This window comes from Notolepis coatsorum (assembly GCF_963971535.1).
Source record: "Notolepis coatsorum genome assembly, chromosome: 3".
Taxonomy (NCBI): domain Eukaryota; kingdom Metazoa; phylum Chordata; class Actinopteri; order Aulopiformes; family Paralepididae; genus Notolepis; species Notolepis coatsorum.
In genome coordinates, this window is record NC_140167.1 from 108,746,878 (window position 1) to 108,765,105 (window position 18,228).

Below are 18,228 nucleotides of genomic sequence, written 5' to 3' on the forward strand. Positions count from 1 at the left end.
CATATCACAATACAATAATAATACGTCAAATGTATATACTCTCTTTTCTGGACTCTTTTCGTATCACAAACAGTACTGTATTTGCAAATCTGGTATGTCATGTATAGATGTAGCACTACTGTATATCTGTATGTCATGTATGTCATTATGTTATGATGAATTGAAAATGGGGGACCCTGATGTGAACAAGACGAGTCTTTCTCTGGTCTGCATCTCCTTAACAATTTGTATGTATTGAGCTGTACTGTATTGTACCCATTCTGCAATCTGTTAAATAAAGTTTTCATTCATTCACCACAACACATGGTAGCTGCAGCTATTTGGGACAGCTCTGTTGTCACCGGAAGGGCACGCAGATTGTATCTACTGCGCATGGGCGTTGAGCAACAACGGCTCCGCGCAGATTACACGACATGTTGTCGGCGAGTTTTGGCGCTACTCCAAAACGGAAAACACAATTTAGCGTTTTCAGTAGGGCCACAACGTATCCGGCAAAAACGGCATTTCTATGTAATAGGGACAGCAAACGTATTCAAAAACGTATAAAAACGAGCACAAAAACACTGTGTGTAACAAGGGCCTGAAGCAAGGGAACCATGGCAAATTGTATACACAACTTCTCTAAGAAAGGTAGGTGGGTTTCTCTTTCTCTGTTCTAGCTGCAGCTCGGTTATCATGGTGTTGTCCCAGCAGCCTCTGATGAATTGTCTTAGAAGTTGCTGATCAAGGTCGGTTGCAGGCTACGGTTGAGCGCTTTCTGCCACTCAACAAACTCATCTAGCAAGATTGGCCAGGCTCCGTTTTCATCATAGTTACTCAGGTCTGTGCTGACTGTCCTGCTGAACTCTAACACGTTGTACCACTGATCTTTATTCATTACGCTGTACTTAGACTGCTCTAGGAACTGATGAAACAGAGGGAAAAGAGACCACGTCGTCCCAAGCAGCAGTGCCAACATGGACTTAGCTGTGTCCATGTCCAGACTCCTCTGGTCCTTATTCCTGGAGAAGTCAAAGGCGTATTGGTAGATATTCTTGAAGATTGCAGAGTTGTTGAGCTGACAGCGGAGGTAGTCCAGCTTGCTCTGTAATCTTTCTGTACAGTCACACTGTAGTAGAGTCATTCCCCTTAGCCACTCCTTCTTAGTAAAAAATCCCATATTTGGTGCTTCTAATTTCCAGTCTAAAACCAACATAATAATGTTCTCCGGTTCCACTCCGATGTCCTCACAGAACTTCTTCATGCCGTTGGGCCCGACCACCTCATCTGGCCCAGCATACTCGTAGAACCAGGCCAGGCACTTCTTACTGGAGAACTTTTCCTCTCCACTCAGTAACCTGCCCCCATGGATCTGAGGCCTACAGAAACTGGTGATTTTATTCTTGTGGAGCTCATGGTCGTCTGACCCCGAGGACTTTCTCTTAGCAGGCATCTCTGAGGCTGGACTGGGCTGCTGGTTCTGGACTGGAGTAGTTTGTCCAGCGTTTGTGATACGATGTTTATGTCAGCCAGTCCGCACTGTCGCTTTTTTGTTACAACCTCGTCAACCGATCACTTTCAGCTGCTCTTGCTGTCGCCGGGATACTGCTTCCAGGGTGGAACAGGGTGCTGGTTGAGAATTGCAGGTTTCAGTCTATGTTGTTTAGTCCATTCAGTCAAAGATGCCGAGGAAGAGAGAGAAGCTGAGGAACAGCCCGCTTATATAGAGACCCAAATGTTCTAGAATGTTACCTCAGTGACATCACGAAGGTTCCATAACTTTCTATCATGACATACGGTGGTTCTAGAATGTTTTAGAAAGTTCTATTATGACATCACCACAAACATCCCAGAATGTTCTATGTTGTATGTGCGCTCTGGGTTTTGTTTACAGTTTGCATTTTGAGCGTGTAAGCTTGCCGTAGGCGATGTCACGCTCGAAAATGTAAACACAGGAAGAGTGTTAACACGGCGGTGGAGACTGGATGCTGATATAAAAGAAACAAATAACCAATAAATATGAAGTTATATTTAAACCTCTGTTGTCAAGCCTTGTCAATATAACCCACCCCCCTTTTCTCACAAATGGAACTGGTGTCGTGCAGTCCGCTCCAGGGTTAACGCTAAGCTTACGCTAGCGCTAGTTAGCTTAGCCTATTACTAGTCTATCTAGTCTACTAGACCTATCTACTAGTTAGCAGCTAACATTAGCCCATCACTTGCGGCAATTATATTGCATGTCAGTTGATGGAACTGGTGTCGTGGATTCCACTTTGAGCGTTTCCCAGGGTTAACGCTAGTTAGCTAACGCTAGTTAGCTTAGCCTGTTCAGCAGCTGTTCAGCAGCTAACATTAGCCCATCGCTCGTGGCAATTATATTGCATGTCATTGATCTACTGGTCAACCACGGCCGACTGGTTGGGCACCACTGGTCTAATAGAAATAAATGCATTCGAACAAGAAACCAATGTATAGACATAGCAATGGCAAACAAAATTGCCAGGCCTAATGCGAGCCAGTGTTGTGTGTGTCAGCAAGTTGATACAAAAGCCTCCCCCGCTCCCACTGGCGCGCACCCGGAACCACCTATTTCAGCGGTCCAGGTTCAGCGCCCCCGGGGACGAATCAGCGAATAAAGACCTCTGCAACAGGTCCTGCATTATTATAAAAAAGTTAGAAACGGCTAGGCTGCCTGCTTACCTGCAATAATGGTGTCATCGTCCGACCTGGACAGATGGACTTGTTAAATCATAATATCCACACTTTGTGCTGGTCCTCAGTAAATGTCCCGCCGGCAGCTTATTATAGCGCGTTGCCCCTTTCCCTCCTCGTGGAACTTCTGCATTGCATTTATTACAAATAGCAAGCGATCTTTTTCCTTTGAAACTATTCGTAACCGACGCCATCTTTGTTGTTTATGTCCGCGCTGCTTGTGCCGCGTTCATGTTACGTGGGAAGAAGCGGAAGAACCAGAGGACATCTCGTTGCTACAACGAAGCCTTCACGCATTGACTCGATGAAACGCCCATATCCATACTTCCGCAATTCGTGACGCGAAGTGGGAGATATCGGGGTCTATAAAAAAATCCCATATGTCCTAGTAGGAATTACCACTAGGAGGCTGACGTGAATGGTTTTTCCCAGTCGGAAGCTGGTTCTTCCGTTTCTTCCCACGTAACGTGAACGCGGCACAAGAAACTTACGTGGCTACGTCACAGCCAAGAAAGGGAGCGCTGGATTTGTGTAAAATGCCCTGTTCCTAAACCACACGATATCAGTCGTACCACATTACTGGCAAAACGGGAGGAGCCTACAATCAAAACAAACGCACAGTCAGTCTGTCGATCCAGTCCCACGAACGGGAGCTCCATTCAGTCCCGGGCCCGCGCGGGGGGGGGGGGGGGGCGGGCCCGGGCGCCCCCCGCGGGCCCTAAGGCAGCTGCCTCGGCTGCCTCGCCTATATCCCCGCCAGTGAGGTGGACCTTGCGGGCGTCAGACTACACCTCCCTATATAGAGTATCTCTGCAGTCTTCAGTGTGTGTGTGTGTGTGTGTGTGTGTGTGTGTGTGTGTGTGTGTGTGTGTGTGTGTGTGTGTGTGTGTGTGTGTGTGTGTGTGTGTGTGTGTGTGTGTGTGTGTGCGTGTGCGTGTGTGCGTGTGTGCATGGCCGCCAAGTTATAGTTGAAAGTGGGGGTGCAAGATTAGTAAATGACAGGCAAGGGGTGGTTTGGAGAGGGTCCGTCACGACCCCCTCCACGGCAGATTTTTTTATTTATTTAATGCACACCTGTACGTGCAATTTCCTGCAATATAGAGCCTTCAATATTGACCAATAAAGCTGCTCTTTTCACTATAAAGCTCAGTTTATATTGCAGTATGATAGCCAATTACTATAATAATAATATATTAATCTATATATATATATACTGTATATATACATTTACATTTACATTTAGTCATTTAGCTGACGCTTTTATCCAAAGCGACTTACAAGTTCTGTACAACAAGCCATCAGGAAGGGCACAACTCTATCAGCTGAGTAACAATGTTCATCAAAGTGTTGAGTGCTACAGTGTAGGTTAGTTTATTAGGACAAGTGCATGACAGTATGGTTAGTTAGGGTTCGATTTTTTTTTTTTATATATTTTTTTTATTATTTTTTTTTATTCAGATAATGGTTGAAGAAGTGCGTCTTTAGTCGACGGCGAAAGATTGGACATGTTTCGGCTGTCCTAACTGGGGTGGGTAGTTCATTCCACCATTGTGGGGCAAGGACTGAGAATAGGCGACTTCTCTTTGATGTCCCTCCCGGAGCTTGGATAGGAGTAGGTCTGAGGCGGCCAGAAGATGCAGAGCGTAGGGGTCTTGAGGGTGTGTAGTTAGAGACCATTGACCGGAGGTAGGCGGGAGCGGTTCCCTTTGCCGCACGGTATGCTAGGTCGAGGGCCTTGAAGCGGATTCGTGCAGCAATGGGGAGCCAGTGCAGGTCCCTAAGAAGTGGGGTGACATGGGCCGACTTCGGTAGGTTTAAGATCAGGCTGTATATTGATTTAAGCATGCTTTTTATGGGTGCTTAATAATAATTTCTGCAATCTTGACCAATAAAGCTGCTCTTTTCCAGTTAATGTTGCACTATATATAAAATTCGTTCTCTGTACTTTCAGCAGTGAGTTTGTTTTACTATCCATAGAATAATGGAATGTGTGATCCTCTTTTCAAGAATAACTAGAAAAAAATATCATAAAATGTTTTCTGCTTTTCCGACAGTGAGGTTCGAACTGGAAGCGCCTGCGCACTAAAACACTTGTTAAAAGAACATATGATCCAAGTATTTGTGGCTTAATTTGTTATCCCAAGTCAGAAAATGCTATGGGAATCCTATAAGAATCTGTATACATTTTTGGAACCAAACCCATAAGAATCCATAAGAATCCTATAGGATTCTTATAGAACTGTCTCAAAATCCTATGGGATCCTAAAGGATTCCTATAGGGTTCCAAAAACATATAGATTCCTATAGAATTTTTTTTTACTAGGGATGTTATCCTACACTTTAAGCTGTCTGATATTTCCATTACCTGTAACTCTTGGGTCTCTTTCTCACTTCCTCTGCCTCCTCCCTGAGTCTGCACAGTCACCACATCATTCTACATTAAGGAGAGCAATACACTTATGAATACACTGGCAGTCTGTTCCTGCCTATCTGTCCCCAGCTCTGCTGTCTGTTTACCATATCTTGCCTGCTCTGCGTAATGACATCATTATGAAACATTATCATTAGCATTTCACCTATTTCTTATGAACATATTTCATCTAGTCCAAGTCTTTGAGATATTAGGCTACTAGGGTTCTTACTTTGCGTTTTGGTGTACTGAAAAATGCTCTGATGTCTGTATTTTTTCTTTTTTCTGCCATGTTCTACCTGGTTGGCTGGCTACACACACACACAGTGTGCAGGTTATTTACAGTAGGAGATGGGCTTCTATCATATTATCTTCTATCATTCTATAATTCATTCTTCTCTTTTATTTTCATTTCAGGTAGGTAGTTGAATTGAAGACTATTCTTATTGTATTACCATTATTATTATCATTATTTTCTTTCCAATTAAATAAAAATCTGAAAATAATTGGTATATGATGTAAACTATGAAAGTCAATGATTGAAGGAAAATGGACTTCGGAAATCAGTTTTTTATTTACTGTTCTGTAAAAGTCTTGTCGAATGTTGTTAAGGATAGTGTTGTCGGAGGACCCAATTGCAGAACAGAACAAGGAGAGAATAGGCAGATAGGCAGACGAGACGTGGAGCCAAGGGTGAATTGTAACAAAAAGGTCTTTACTTCAAAAATGGGCAGTAGCAAAAAACAAAGGATTTTCCAAGGGCAAGAACAAAAACTCAGCAAGGCTGGCAGGAAAAGGATTGCAAAACTAACTACAAAATAAACACTAACCAAAAACAATACTGTGACGTGAAAACAAAGATGAGCAGCAACAAAACATGGAACACTAGAATACACTTACTATTAAACTGGAGCACGACAGAATCAGGAACAGTGGACATGAAACACAACAGTAACAAACGCAAGCATCAACCAAGGAACCGAAACAGTGAACCCACAACAAGGGTAGGGAACACACCAGATATAGGGGGAACAATTAACACTAGAGAGACAGCAGGGCAATTAGCAAAACGAGACGCACATGGGGTGAGACAACCAGGAAGGAAACACACAAGAAAATACAGAACACTAGACAGAGTAACATAACAACCATACAACCACACAAGGAACTAATAAACAAGGAACATAACATTTAACAGGGGAGCAAGAGACTAAGTAGTAGGGGAAGGGCACAGAGAGATATGTAGACATTAAAGATACACCAGTGCACCAGGAGGGTATGCATGAGGGGGATAAGGGGAAGTTCGGATGAATGTCCAGCAGGGGGAGGTACAGAGTGAGGAGCATAGGTGGAGGGATATTGTTCATGGGTGAAGGACGTCCATGGGAGAGTAGGTGAAAAGGTGGGGGCTCTTGAGGAGTACAGACAGGGGGGAAGAGCCCTGGGACAGGTGGGCCCTTACAGAATGTAATGTTTTGTGTGGACCCCAGGAAGACTAGTTGTTGTCATGCAACAGCTAATGGGGATCCTAATAAACTCAAACTCTAATGGGCTTCGATCTACCAGGTACCTAGCTAGTCAAACACACACACACTGGTTACTAGCTAGCTAGCAAACGTGAGCTAACCGCTAGCTAACATAAAGAGTGACCTGTAATTCAATGCAGCGAAAATGAAGAGAAGGTGATGATTATAAATGTGTTTTATTGTATTGAGTGGGAGAAGTAACTTTGTCTAACATATCCTTTGTTTGAACAACTTACTGGAAAGGTCTGCCACCAATGACAGACTTGGTCACAGTGATATTCCCACACACGCACCGTAGCCTACCTGCATCATGCGCCACTGACTGCTGGGGGTGGGAGGCAGTTGATCAAACCATTGTGAGGGAAATGCAAGGTGGGTCGCAATCTTTGGAAACTTAAGAACTCGCTATTAACACTTTCAGTGCCAGCAGGGGGCGCACGATTTAGTGCTTGAATGCCCACCATCCACTTCAATGTTAGCGTTAATAGCGCCTAATCTATGTTTTAAATTATGGCTATGTGTCTAATCTGCCCGTCGCTTATCAATGACTCGTTTTCCAGTCAACATTGTCGAAGCGGATTGTTTTTTTATCGGTTAATTTCCGTTTTATAGCATTTTGAAAAGCCCTCGTTTTCAAGGAAAATAAAAAGATTCCATGATAAACGCCCTGTACTGGAATATTCTAGAACGTTGTAATTTTTTCGGCCTATTTTTTCAAATAAACGCTAGATTATCGATAGTATGTGTACGTATGCACGCTATATAGGCGATCTGAAAAATCGATCCTCTGATTTCCTCAAAGCCATCGCCCACACACACACACACACACACATAGGGCGAACGCTGAGATCTCAGCAAATACAACTCTGATTATCCCAAGACTTGTAAAATAGATTCCTTACCTCAGATCAGATGTTCTCCAAAAAGATCATTCCAATTCCTGATCGCCATTCCAAAAATCAACCGCTTTTATTGATCCAACGCTACATACTGTAAACACATATGTGACTGGGCATGGGGACGATGGACTTGTTGAGGCAAGGTAAATTTTTTTTTCTTTACATATTGTGAAAGTACAGATTCATACCTTAAAAATAAGCCATCACTTGAACATTTTGGTGGAATACTTTTCAAGCTACATCCTATGAATCATGGTGATATCAGTAAACGCATTCAGAGATGGATGGCCTTCGAACTTTGTGGAGCGGTTCACACCTGTGAGTTAATCAACTACAACCCTACCCAGAATGCATTGTATTCCATGGCCCCCTCTCTCTCTCGGGACATTAACACCACAGAAACTGAACTATCCACACACAAGCACACACAAGCACACACACGACACGCACGCTGAGCACGCTCACACACTAGCAGCCACTTTAACACTTATGCCGCACACACGCACACTTATGGCCAGAGGAAAGGCCACTTTAAATTAGTAAAACAACAGGAACAGTGTATTGCACTACTAAAGCTACCTAGCATGTCCTATATGCTCTGTAAATACTATGTACAGATACCGAGATGGCACACCATGTTACCTGTTTATTGCACTGTTGTTTTATTGGATTCTATTATATGTTGTACCACTGTATTTTTATTGGATTCTATTATATGTTGTACCACTGTATTGCACATCGTCGCGGGCAAGACCAGCCGCATTTCATTGTATACCTGTATGCCGTGACAATTAAAACTCTTGACTTGACTTGACTTGACCTTGCGTCAGGCTCTTTTGTTATGGCAATGACTCTGTCTTGTGGCAAGTTGTTGTGGCAGTTGAAGTATTTGCCTTGTAAGTCTAAAAGCTAAATGTAAATGTATTATAAGGAAAGGTTAACCTTCTGTAGTGTGGTAGTGAAAGGTTAACCTTCTGTAGTGTGGTAGTGAAAGAATTAACCTTCTGTAGTGTGGTAGTGAAAGGGTTAACCTTCTGTAGTGTGGTAGTGAAAGGTTAACCTTCTGTAGTGTGGTAGTGAAAGAGTTAACCTTCTGTAGTGTGGTAGTGAAAGGTTAACCTTCTGTAGTGTGGTAGTGAAAGAATTAACCTTCTGTAGTGTGGTAGTGAAAGGGTTAACCTTCTGTGGTGTGGTAGTGAAAGGTTAACCTTCTGTAGTGTGGTAGTGAAAGGTTAACCTTCTGTAGTGTGGTAGTGAAAGGTTAACCTTCTGTAGTGTGGTCGTGAAAGGGTTAGCCTTCTTTAGTGTGGTAGTGAAAGGTTAACCTTCTGTAGTGTGGCAGTGAAAGGGTTAACCTTCTGTAGTGTGGTAGTGAAAGGTTAACCTTCTGTAGTGTGGTAGTGAAAGAGTTAACCTTCTGTAGTGTGGTAGTGAAAGGTTAACCTTCTGTAGTGTGGCAGTGAAAGGGTTAACCTTCTGTAGTGTGGTAGTGAAAGAGTTAACCTTCTGTAGTGTGGTAGGTTAACCTTCTGTAGTGTGGTAGTGAAAGAGTTAACCTTCTGTAGTGTGGTAGTGAAAGGTTAACCTTCTGTAGTGTGGTAGTGAAAGGTTAACCTTCTGTAGTGTGGTAGTGAAAGGGTTAGCCTTCTGTAGTGTGGTAGTGAAAGGTTAACCTTCTGTAGTGTGGCAGTGAAAGGGTTAACCTTCTGTAGTGTGGTAGTGAAAGGTTCTGTATCGTTAGTGGCTTAGCTTGGCTTCGCCTTCTGCACTATCTCGCGTACGTGCACGCGTACTGAATAAACCACAAATGTACCTCTAATACCAGTATTAGTCTGACCACACCCCTCATCAGCTTACCTTCATAAGCAGGTGTGTGGTCACCTGCTCTCCTCCTTCTCGCTTTCACCACAAGGAAGTGCCTCGGTAGTACCCCACTTGACGTGTCGTTGATAAGTTGAAAAGAGTTGTGACTAGGTTTACATTGTGCCTAACCTTTTTCTTCTCTCACTTGTTTATATAAGAAAAAGGTTTGGGTCATAATGTATTCCGCGGAGAGTAGACCCGCTAGACCTACTCTTCACCACCGATTCTCCATTCCCGCCTCCGTCGTGCGTTCCGGTGCTGGGCTGTTGCCACTCTCGTGGTTGCCGACCCAGCCCGGGAGACTGCCGGTGGATAGTTTTCCTCACCGACGAGCCGAGGGTTCGGAGCCGTCGCTCCGGCGATGGCCTGATCTCGACTCTGGTTCCTCTGTTTCTGGGGAATCGCCCGTTGATGAACGGGGGATTGTCTTAGAGCCAGGGGATTTGCGACGAAAACTTTTTGCGTCTGCTCGCTCACGTCGTCACATGGTGGCGTGCAGACGCGAACGGCCTGGGTTTGGGGAATTGCTGGAGACCAGCGAGGCCGCGTCCGACTCTGGATTTCTGATGGAAACTGAAGACTTCATGGAGGAGGCGGACGGGTTCTTGTATGATGGTCCCGTGGAGGAGAGTATCCCTCCTCCGGAGACCCCGGGGTGGGGGGAAATGGCTCCACGGGGCGCCTTGTTCGAGGATGTCGGGGAACCACCTTGGCCTCATCAACAGGATGCCCTACTGTCGGCCGCATCGGATTGTGGCTCCTTGACCAGTCGCAGCCTGCTGTATGCGAGGGATGCGGGGTCGGTGGAGGAGGGTCCGCAGGGGGAACTGCGGGCCTTGTTTCCCGAGCTCATGGCGGTAGCCGCCGCTGCAAACGGTGTGCCGCTGCCGCAGCCATTGCCTGCTCCTGTCCCTGATGACCTCATAGGCCATCCCTGGCAGCGTCCCCCGGTGAGAGGGGTGGACGTTGTCTACCCATTTTTCCCATCGATGGGGGCCTATGTTCGTCGGGGCCAGGCGGTCTCCAACATCATGGGACTGACTCCCGCCTACGTACCAGTTACGCGGGTGTCGGGGTTGGTCAAAGGTATGGGGGAGGGCGTACCTCGGCTTGACAATCCGATGGCCGCGCTCCTCTGTCCGGATATGGTGTGGGAGCCCCTATGCAAGCCGGTCCTCCAGGGGAGGTCGGCTAGGCGATTGGCTTATTGGGGTGACCAGTCATTTATCGCCGGTACACAGTCGCTGGCTGCGGCCTCTAACATCGCCCACCTGGCTAGATTTGTATCGGGGATAATGACGGGCGGCGCGGATCTGAACGAGGTGAGGTGCGATCAGATCACCCAGGCTGCGGGAGCTGTGCTGCACCTCTCCCAGGTGCTAGCCATAGCCATGGGTAAAGTGCGCGCCCTGGCCACCCTGGGCCAGCGTCACCTTTGGCTGGAGCAGGCTCGTGTACCAGAGAAGAAGAGAGCCCCTCTTCTGACGGCCGACCTCTCCGACGATGGCCTGTTCGGGAAGGCCCTGCTATTGATGACCTCAACATGCAGAGAGATGGCAGAGGAGAGATCCATCCTCCAACCCCATTTTCCGCCTCCCGTCCTTGCCGGTGGGGGCAGAAGGCTTCCGCGACGTCGAGCTGTCTCCGTCGCCGCTACCACTGCTCCCGCCGCCGCTGCTGGCCCTGCCAAGAGGGCTAGGAGACGAGGCGACGCTTCAGCCACCGCCGGCCCATCCCAGACCGGAGGAGACGGTAGGGAACGTCGTGTCCAGCAGACTGTAAACTACCGTCCCTCCGGGGCTCCCCGGGGTGGCCAGACTCGAGCGGCGCGAGGTGGCAGGCGCCGCTGAGTGACTTTTCCCCCTCTGTGTCCCCTCCTCTACACCCTCCCCGGCCCCCCTATGATTTTGTGCCTTGATCACATATTATTTATTTAATAAAAAAGTTCCCTGATATAAGGGGGACTGTGGTTGGCCGAACAAACTGTGTGTTTCTTCAATACAAATCATGTGGTGGGGTTGTGTTTTATGAATCTACCCTGTTACGTTGGGGGAATGAGTTGTGTTGTGTTACGAGTTTTTAAGCAAGGTCTGCAACTTACACTCGGTAATAGGTTCTATTAGCTTGATGCTCCACATGCAATTAGAACTGGTGATATTCCATTGCTTTAACTAAGTATGTGTTCACAACGCTGTGTTGTTAGTTGCAGTAATGCTCGTACACACTTTTCATGGCCTAGCCATTACTCTCGTTCAACGTCTTCCTATAGCTTAGGCTGCGGGTATGGGATTCACGCACAGGCGACTTGTGTTTTTTGTTGTAATCCCTTTTACACTTTGTGGGTAGCTAACATTGTATTAGCTTATGCTATATGTGTTTTGTTCTACCAGAGGTTTTCAAAATGGCTACGGTTGTTTTCTGTGTGTAGGGATAGAAGGTGTGTTTTTCGGGAGGGGGTGTCGGATAAACCCCTCCTTTACCCACTTGATTGGTTTAGAGGTTGTTGACCCTCCTGCTAAGCCAGTCAGGGCCAAGCCAGTGCTTGGCGGGGGAGGGGGGGGGGGGGGGAGGGGTATTCTACCGACTCCTGTTATGACAGGATCCGGTGGGTTTTCCCCGCCCGTTATAGCGTTGTTGCTATGGCGACGCCTTCCATGAGCTGGTGTCGTAAAGATGTCGAGGGTAGAGCGCAGGACTTAACCTGCTGCGCTCGTTTTTGTGTCAAACTTGAGTCTGTTGGTCACGTGTCTCACAGTTTACATATCTTTTTCTTGACCGTGGTCTCATGTGGGAAGGTGTTTCTGGGGGAATCTGGTCTTACACTCTGATTAAGAGGAGTGACTGGATTAAAATCATGTGAAAACACAGGGTTTTTTACTCCCAGCTGTGCAGTTAGGTCATACATGTGATGCCTTTTCTTTATTTTATAAAGAGTTGAATGTTCATTCATGGAGTTGATTGCATCTCGCCCCTCTTGTCGTTTCCCTGGGCGTCTTGGGGATTCAATATGGTGGTCTAGCCGGCCTATTGTTGATGTGGGTATGTCCAAACGCACACATAGTGCTGGCTCAGGATGTGCTTTGGCCGTTGCTGACTGGCGCGCCTCGTTTGCTTTGGTGAAACAGCGTTTTTATGGAGCAATTGGGATGGGGGTTTTTCCTCTTCCGACATCCTGTGTGTTGTCGATGGGTTCCCGTTCATGTCAGGGGATGATGACGGAATGGGTCTGGGCATATGGGAAGGGTCTCACGCCCTAGGGGTGGGCCGCCGGACGCGGTTCATACCGACACGTCTGGGTGGCGCCTTCTTTTTATGTTGGGATCAGACGCGCATATCTGCCCCTTCTCCTGGGGTTGGCAGGTCGGCGTGGTTAGGGCACGGGACTGGTTCTGGTCGCGCTGGTCCAGATCAGTGCACCCGTTGTCCGCTGGGGATGCAGATCTGCTGTTCTGGTACCCTGAGGGACTTAGGGTTTTTTCGGGGGGAAAAATGCTAGGTCGATCCGGGTGTCACAGGGTTGTGCGTTATGGGACCCCTTGTTGGTACCGAGTGCGGGGTGCTGGGGGCTGGTCTTCCATATTACGCTCTTCTCTTGCGTTTTGGCGCTGAGGAGCCTGTTGGGTGGGGTTAACCTCCTTTGGGATCCTGTGCTCCCCGTATCGCCGGGCCCGGTCCGGGGTGATGCCCGTTGACCTGTAGGCCCGGGATGGCCCTGTTGGGAACCGGAACGCGGGCTGCGGTGGTACCGCCGGTGCGTTTCGGGGTTTTCCTGAGGGGTTATGGGACCAACCGTTGCATGGGGTAATGCCTGGGTGGTTGGTTCTCTGGTGTGTTGCTGCAGTGTCAACTCCCGGTTCTCCGGTTGAGGGTGCCCCTGCACGTTCATGACGTCTGCCGATCGTATGGGCTTTTCTGTGGGCAGCTGTCAGGGGCCGTGTGGTCTACGGATCCCGCTCCTGACGTGCTGTTGAAAGCTTGGTTATGCGACAACGCCAGCATACGCCCCTTCCGCCGGGGCGGCTGTTTCGGCTGTCCTTTCTGGCGCCTGCCTCGTCCGCAGTTGTTCCAGGCTTGGGTTGACAGCCTGTTGCCTGGTCTTCCCCGGTGCACTGCCTGTTCCGTTGGTTAACTCTTGTGTGTTATGACCATGCTGTCTGCCTGTTGCAGGGCTTGTGTTCCAGGCGGTGTGCTGTTGAGGGGGACAGGGCCCGCTCGGCTGAGGGGCCTTTGTCCGAATACGCTGGCGATGTGAGGGGCGGGGTCACTAGGTGCCCCCCTGGTGGGGTCTTGATGCTGGCATCATGGACTTCTCCGGGCCCCCATTCCGGGGGTCCAGTCCTTTTGGTGGGTCTGGGTCTTCCTTCGCGCTCCGCTGCTACGGCCTTGCCACGGGGTTGGGTTTGCCCTTGACCCCGTGATTCTGGGGGCAGTAACGAGGTTGTTCCTCCGTTCGTTCCCGGGTGGCATGCGGGTTGTGCGTGTGTGTAGTCGTGGGGTCAAGCCACGGTCTGCTCACCCTGTGCGTTAAGTTGCTTGAGAGCTCTTTGCACGGTCGGGTCCGTCGCCTTCCCGTGAAGCCTCTAATAGGGGGGATACCCTCCATTAGGGGGGGTCGGGGGGGCTCGGCCCTCCCTGTTCTGATGGTTGGGGGGCTGTCAGCGGGGTGTATTTGTCAGCCAAGTGGCTCCGCTTGGCCTCCCTTGTGCAGAAGGCGAAGCCAAGCTAAGCCACTAACGATACAGAACGTTAGGTTATGACTATAACCAAGTTCTGTTAGTTAGGGGCGATGCTTGGCTTCGGACGGCCGCTGCAGCCCTTGACCTCACCTTGTGGTGAAAGCTTGGGAAGGAGGAGAGCAGGTGACCACACACCTGCTTATGAAGGTAAGCTGATGAGGGGTGTGGTCAGACTAATACTGGTATTAGAGGTACATTTGTGGTTTATTCAGTACGCGTGCACGTACGCGAGATAGTGCAGAAGGCGAAGCCAAGCATCGCCCCTAACTAACAGAACTTGGTTATAGTCATAACCTAACGTTAACCTTCTGTAGTGTGGTAGTGAAAGAGTTAACCTTCTGTAGTGTGGTAGTGAAAGGTTAACCTTCTGTAGTGTGGCAGTGAAAGGGTTAACCTTATGTAGTGTGGTAGTGAAAGAGTTAACCTTCTGTAGTGTGGTAGTGAAAGGTTAACCTTCTGTAGTGTGGTAGTGAAAGGTTAACCTTCTGTAGTGTGGTAGTGAAAGGTTAACCTTCTGTAGTGTGGCAGTGAAAAGGTTAACCTTCTGTAGTGTGGTAGTGAAAGAGTTAACCTTCTGTAGTGTGGTAGTGAAAGGTTAACCTTCTGTAGTGTGGTAGTGAAAGGTTAACCTTCTGTAGTGTGGTAGTGAAAGGGTTAGCATTCTGTAGTGTGGTAGTGAAAGGTTAACCTTCTGTAGTGTGGCAGTGAAAGGGTTAACCTTCTGTAGTGTGGTAGTGAAAGGGTTAACCTTCTGTAGTGTGGTAATGAAAGGTTAACCTTCTGTAGTATGGTAGTGAAAGAGTTAACCTTCTGTAGTGTGGTAGTGAAAGGTTAACCTTCTGTAGTGTGGCAGTGAAAGGGTTAACCTTCTGTAGTGTGGTAGTGAAAGAGTTAACCTTCTGTAGTGTGGTAGTGAAAGGTTAACCTTCTGTAGTGTGGTAGTGAAAGGTTAACCTTCTGTAGTGTGGTAGTGAAAGGGTTAGCCTTCTGTAGTGTGGTAGTGAAAGGTTAACCTTCTGTAGTGTGGTAGTGAAAGGGTTAGCCTTCTGTAGTGTGGTAGTGAAAGGTTAACATTCTGTAGTGTGGCAGTGAAAGGGTTAACCTTCTGTAGTGTGGTAGTGAAAGGTTAACCTTCTGTAGTGTGGTAGTGAAAGAGTTAACCTTCTGTAGTGTGGTAGTGAAAGGTTAACCTTCTGTAGTGTGGCAGTGAAAGGGTTAACCTTCTGTAGTGTGGTAGTGAAAGAGTTAACCTTCTGTAGTGTGGTAGTGAAAGGTTAACCTTCTGTAGTGTGGTAGTGAAAGGTTAACCTTCTGTAGTGTGGTAGTGAAAGGTTAACCTTCTGTAGTGTGGTAGTGAAAGAGTTAACCTTCTGTAGTGTGGTAGTGAAAGGTTAACCTTCTGTAGTGTGGCAGTGAAAGGGTTAACCTTCTGTAGTGTGGTAGTGAAAGAGTTAACCTTCTGTAGTGTGGTAGTGAAAGGTTAACCTTCTGTAGTGTGGTAGTGAAAGGTTAACCTTCTGTAGTGTGGTAGTGAAAGGTTAACCTTCTGTAGTGTGGTAGTGAAAGAGTTAACCTTCTGTAGTGTGGTAGTGAAAGGTTAACCTTCTGTAGTGTGGCAGTGAAAGGGTTAACCTTCTGTAGTGTGGTAGTGAAAGAGTTAACCTTCTGTAGTGTGGTAGTGAAAGGTTAACCTTCTGTAGTGTGGTAGTGAAAGGGTTAGCCTTCTGTAGTGTGGTAGTGAAAGGTTAACCTTCTGTAGTGTGGCAGTGAAAGGGTTAACCTTCTGTAGTGTGGTAGTGAAAGGTTAACCTTCTGTAGTGTGGTAGTGAAAGAGTTAACCTTCTGTAGTGTGGTAGTGAAAGGTTAACCTTCTGTAGTGTGGCAGTGAAAGGGTTAACCTTCTGTAGTGTGGTAGTGAAAGAGTTAACCTTCTGTAGTGTGGTAGTGAAAGGTTAACCTTCTGTAGTGTAGTGAAAGGTTAACCTTCTGTAGTGTGGTAGTGAAAGGTTAACCTTCTGTTAACTCACTAAACCTCACAAACACCAGCAAGGAAAGGCTGCCACTCTTCACAAGAAAGAGACTGTTTCCATTCCGTGAAAACCCGCCCTACTCTGCTCTGATTCGCAGACTGTGGGTGGGGCGGGGAGAAACGCTGAATGTGATCGGATCAGAGTAGCCAGACAGACAGGCAGAGCAGCCAGCCGGACAGTGGAGCAGAGAGAGAGAGGAGACAGCGGAGGAATTGCCAGCGCGCGTTTGCCTTCAGCAGCATAGTTTACATCAGGGTCCCCCTAAGTGAAAACAACCTCTCTTGCTCCGATGAAAAGCATTGGTTACCTTATTAAATTAATTTACTTCGTAATGCCATTAGGTTGCAATAAATGCACTCTAACGAAATTCGTTCGCTCATAAAATTCTAAATGTGTTTTAATGGTGTTTAATTAAGTTTAAAACACACGTTTTATGACGGCGGCGCCGGCCTCTTTTTTTTAATCTTTTTTATTTAGACACTGCGTTTGTCACAAGTTACGTTGCTTATAACTTATAACATTAAGATAGTGTATTAACATTGTTATTCTCTCTCTAAGAAAGGAGAACTTGTGTCTGTGTGTGTTTCAACACCTCAATAAGTACATGTACTTGATACCCGGACAGGCCGCACCCAGCCAATAGCCCTGGCGTGTAGTTTTTCCACCGTATGAGAGAAAATACTTGTCGAACTATATAACAATAATTACCTCATTTACAAGTTGTATTTAAGTTTGCAAATAAGGGCAAATAAGGGAACACATTAATGACAGTTCAAAGATGTAAAAAAAATCGATTTTTGGTATTTTCTGAAGAGCAAGACATTTTTTCACTTCCCGACATTTCTCTCTGCCGAATCAAATCGGGTTTGGTCGCGTCGGGGCACATATTCCACGCTGTTCTGATGGTCCACAATGAATCCGATCGGCTCGGGTTACATGCCTGAGAAGTAAAATGTGGATTCCGGATTTTTCTTTTCTCATCCATTTTCATTGAGTCCATTCCAAAAGGGTGCATTACCATCTGGGAGACGATAGGGGGCGGTTTTTTCACATCTGAGCTCCTGATGGGGCTGGTTTACCAACGGGTGACTCGGTTGATGAAATATGAATTCAGATCGCTAATAAAAAAATAACACGCTAATTGTCGTGGTGGGCATTCAGGGGGCGGGCTGATAACACGTGTTATCACGTGGTGGGCACTGAAAGTGTTAAGTGTCTATAATCAGCACAAGTTCTTTCATTGCATATTATTAATTTGATTGAAATTACATAGTTATGTTTACAGTGATATATTGGGGGGGACATATAATATTTTTCATATGATCAAAAAGTGGGGGTGCAAAAGCACACGTTTGCTCCCCCAAGTTCAATTGTGGGGATGCACCTGCTCCACTTGCTCCATTGCTCAGGCGACCATGCGTGTGCGTGTGTGTGTGGTTGGTTTTATGACGGTGCAGGGCGTTTTATGAGCCTGTGGGCCCGCAGCATAAACAACGCCACTCAATTACATCTCCGGCTCCCGCTCCCTGCATGCAGAGACACAGACCTCATGTTGCAGTGAGTCTCCTGCTCCCTGCATGCAGAGACACAGACCTCATGTTGCAGTGAGACTCCCGCTCCCTGCATGCAGAGACACAGACCTCATGTTTCAGTGAGACTCCCGCTCCCTGCATGCAGAGACACAGACCTCATGTTGCAGTGAGACTCCCGCTCCCTGCATGCAGAGACACAGACCTCATGTTGCAGTGGACAACACGTGTTTATGACTACTGCTTTGGAGCCCATTTTCTCCCCAATCTAGTCGTTATACCAATTCCCTGTGTGTATCATGGTAGTAGCCCTACTGACAGTCTGGAGAGGGTGTAGACTACCACATGCCTCCTCCGATACAAAAAGTAAAGTCCCCGGCCACTTATTTTCCCTGACAGAGAGGAGTTTCACTGGGAGAGAGTACCATACTACCTAACGTGCACAGGTTCAATGCTATCTCACCCAGATCCCTTACCTTGAGATGCAGCTGGATTCGCGAGATAACATGCGCTTGTGGCTGAACCACAGTGATTTGGACCAATC

The 18,228-nt window shown here is 47.2% G+C and overlaps 1 protein-coding gene across 1 annotated transcript; it reads right to left on the reverse strand.

The window, feature by feature from the left end:
- Nucleotides 1-709: 709 nt before the first annotated feature.
- On the reverse strand, nucleotides 710-1,432 carry LOC311225951 (DCN1-like protein 5; the record flags this gene model as incomplete). Its single annotated transcript, XM_084311338.1, has 1 exon — nucleotides 710-1,432. The coding sequence occupies one exon, from the start codon at nucleotides 1,430-1,432 to the stop codon at nucleotides 710-712; it is 723 nt and encodes a 240-aa protein (XP_084167464.1).
- Nucleotides 1,433-18,228: the final 16,796 nt, after the last annotated feature.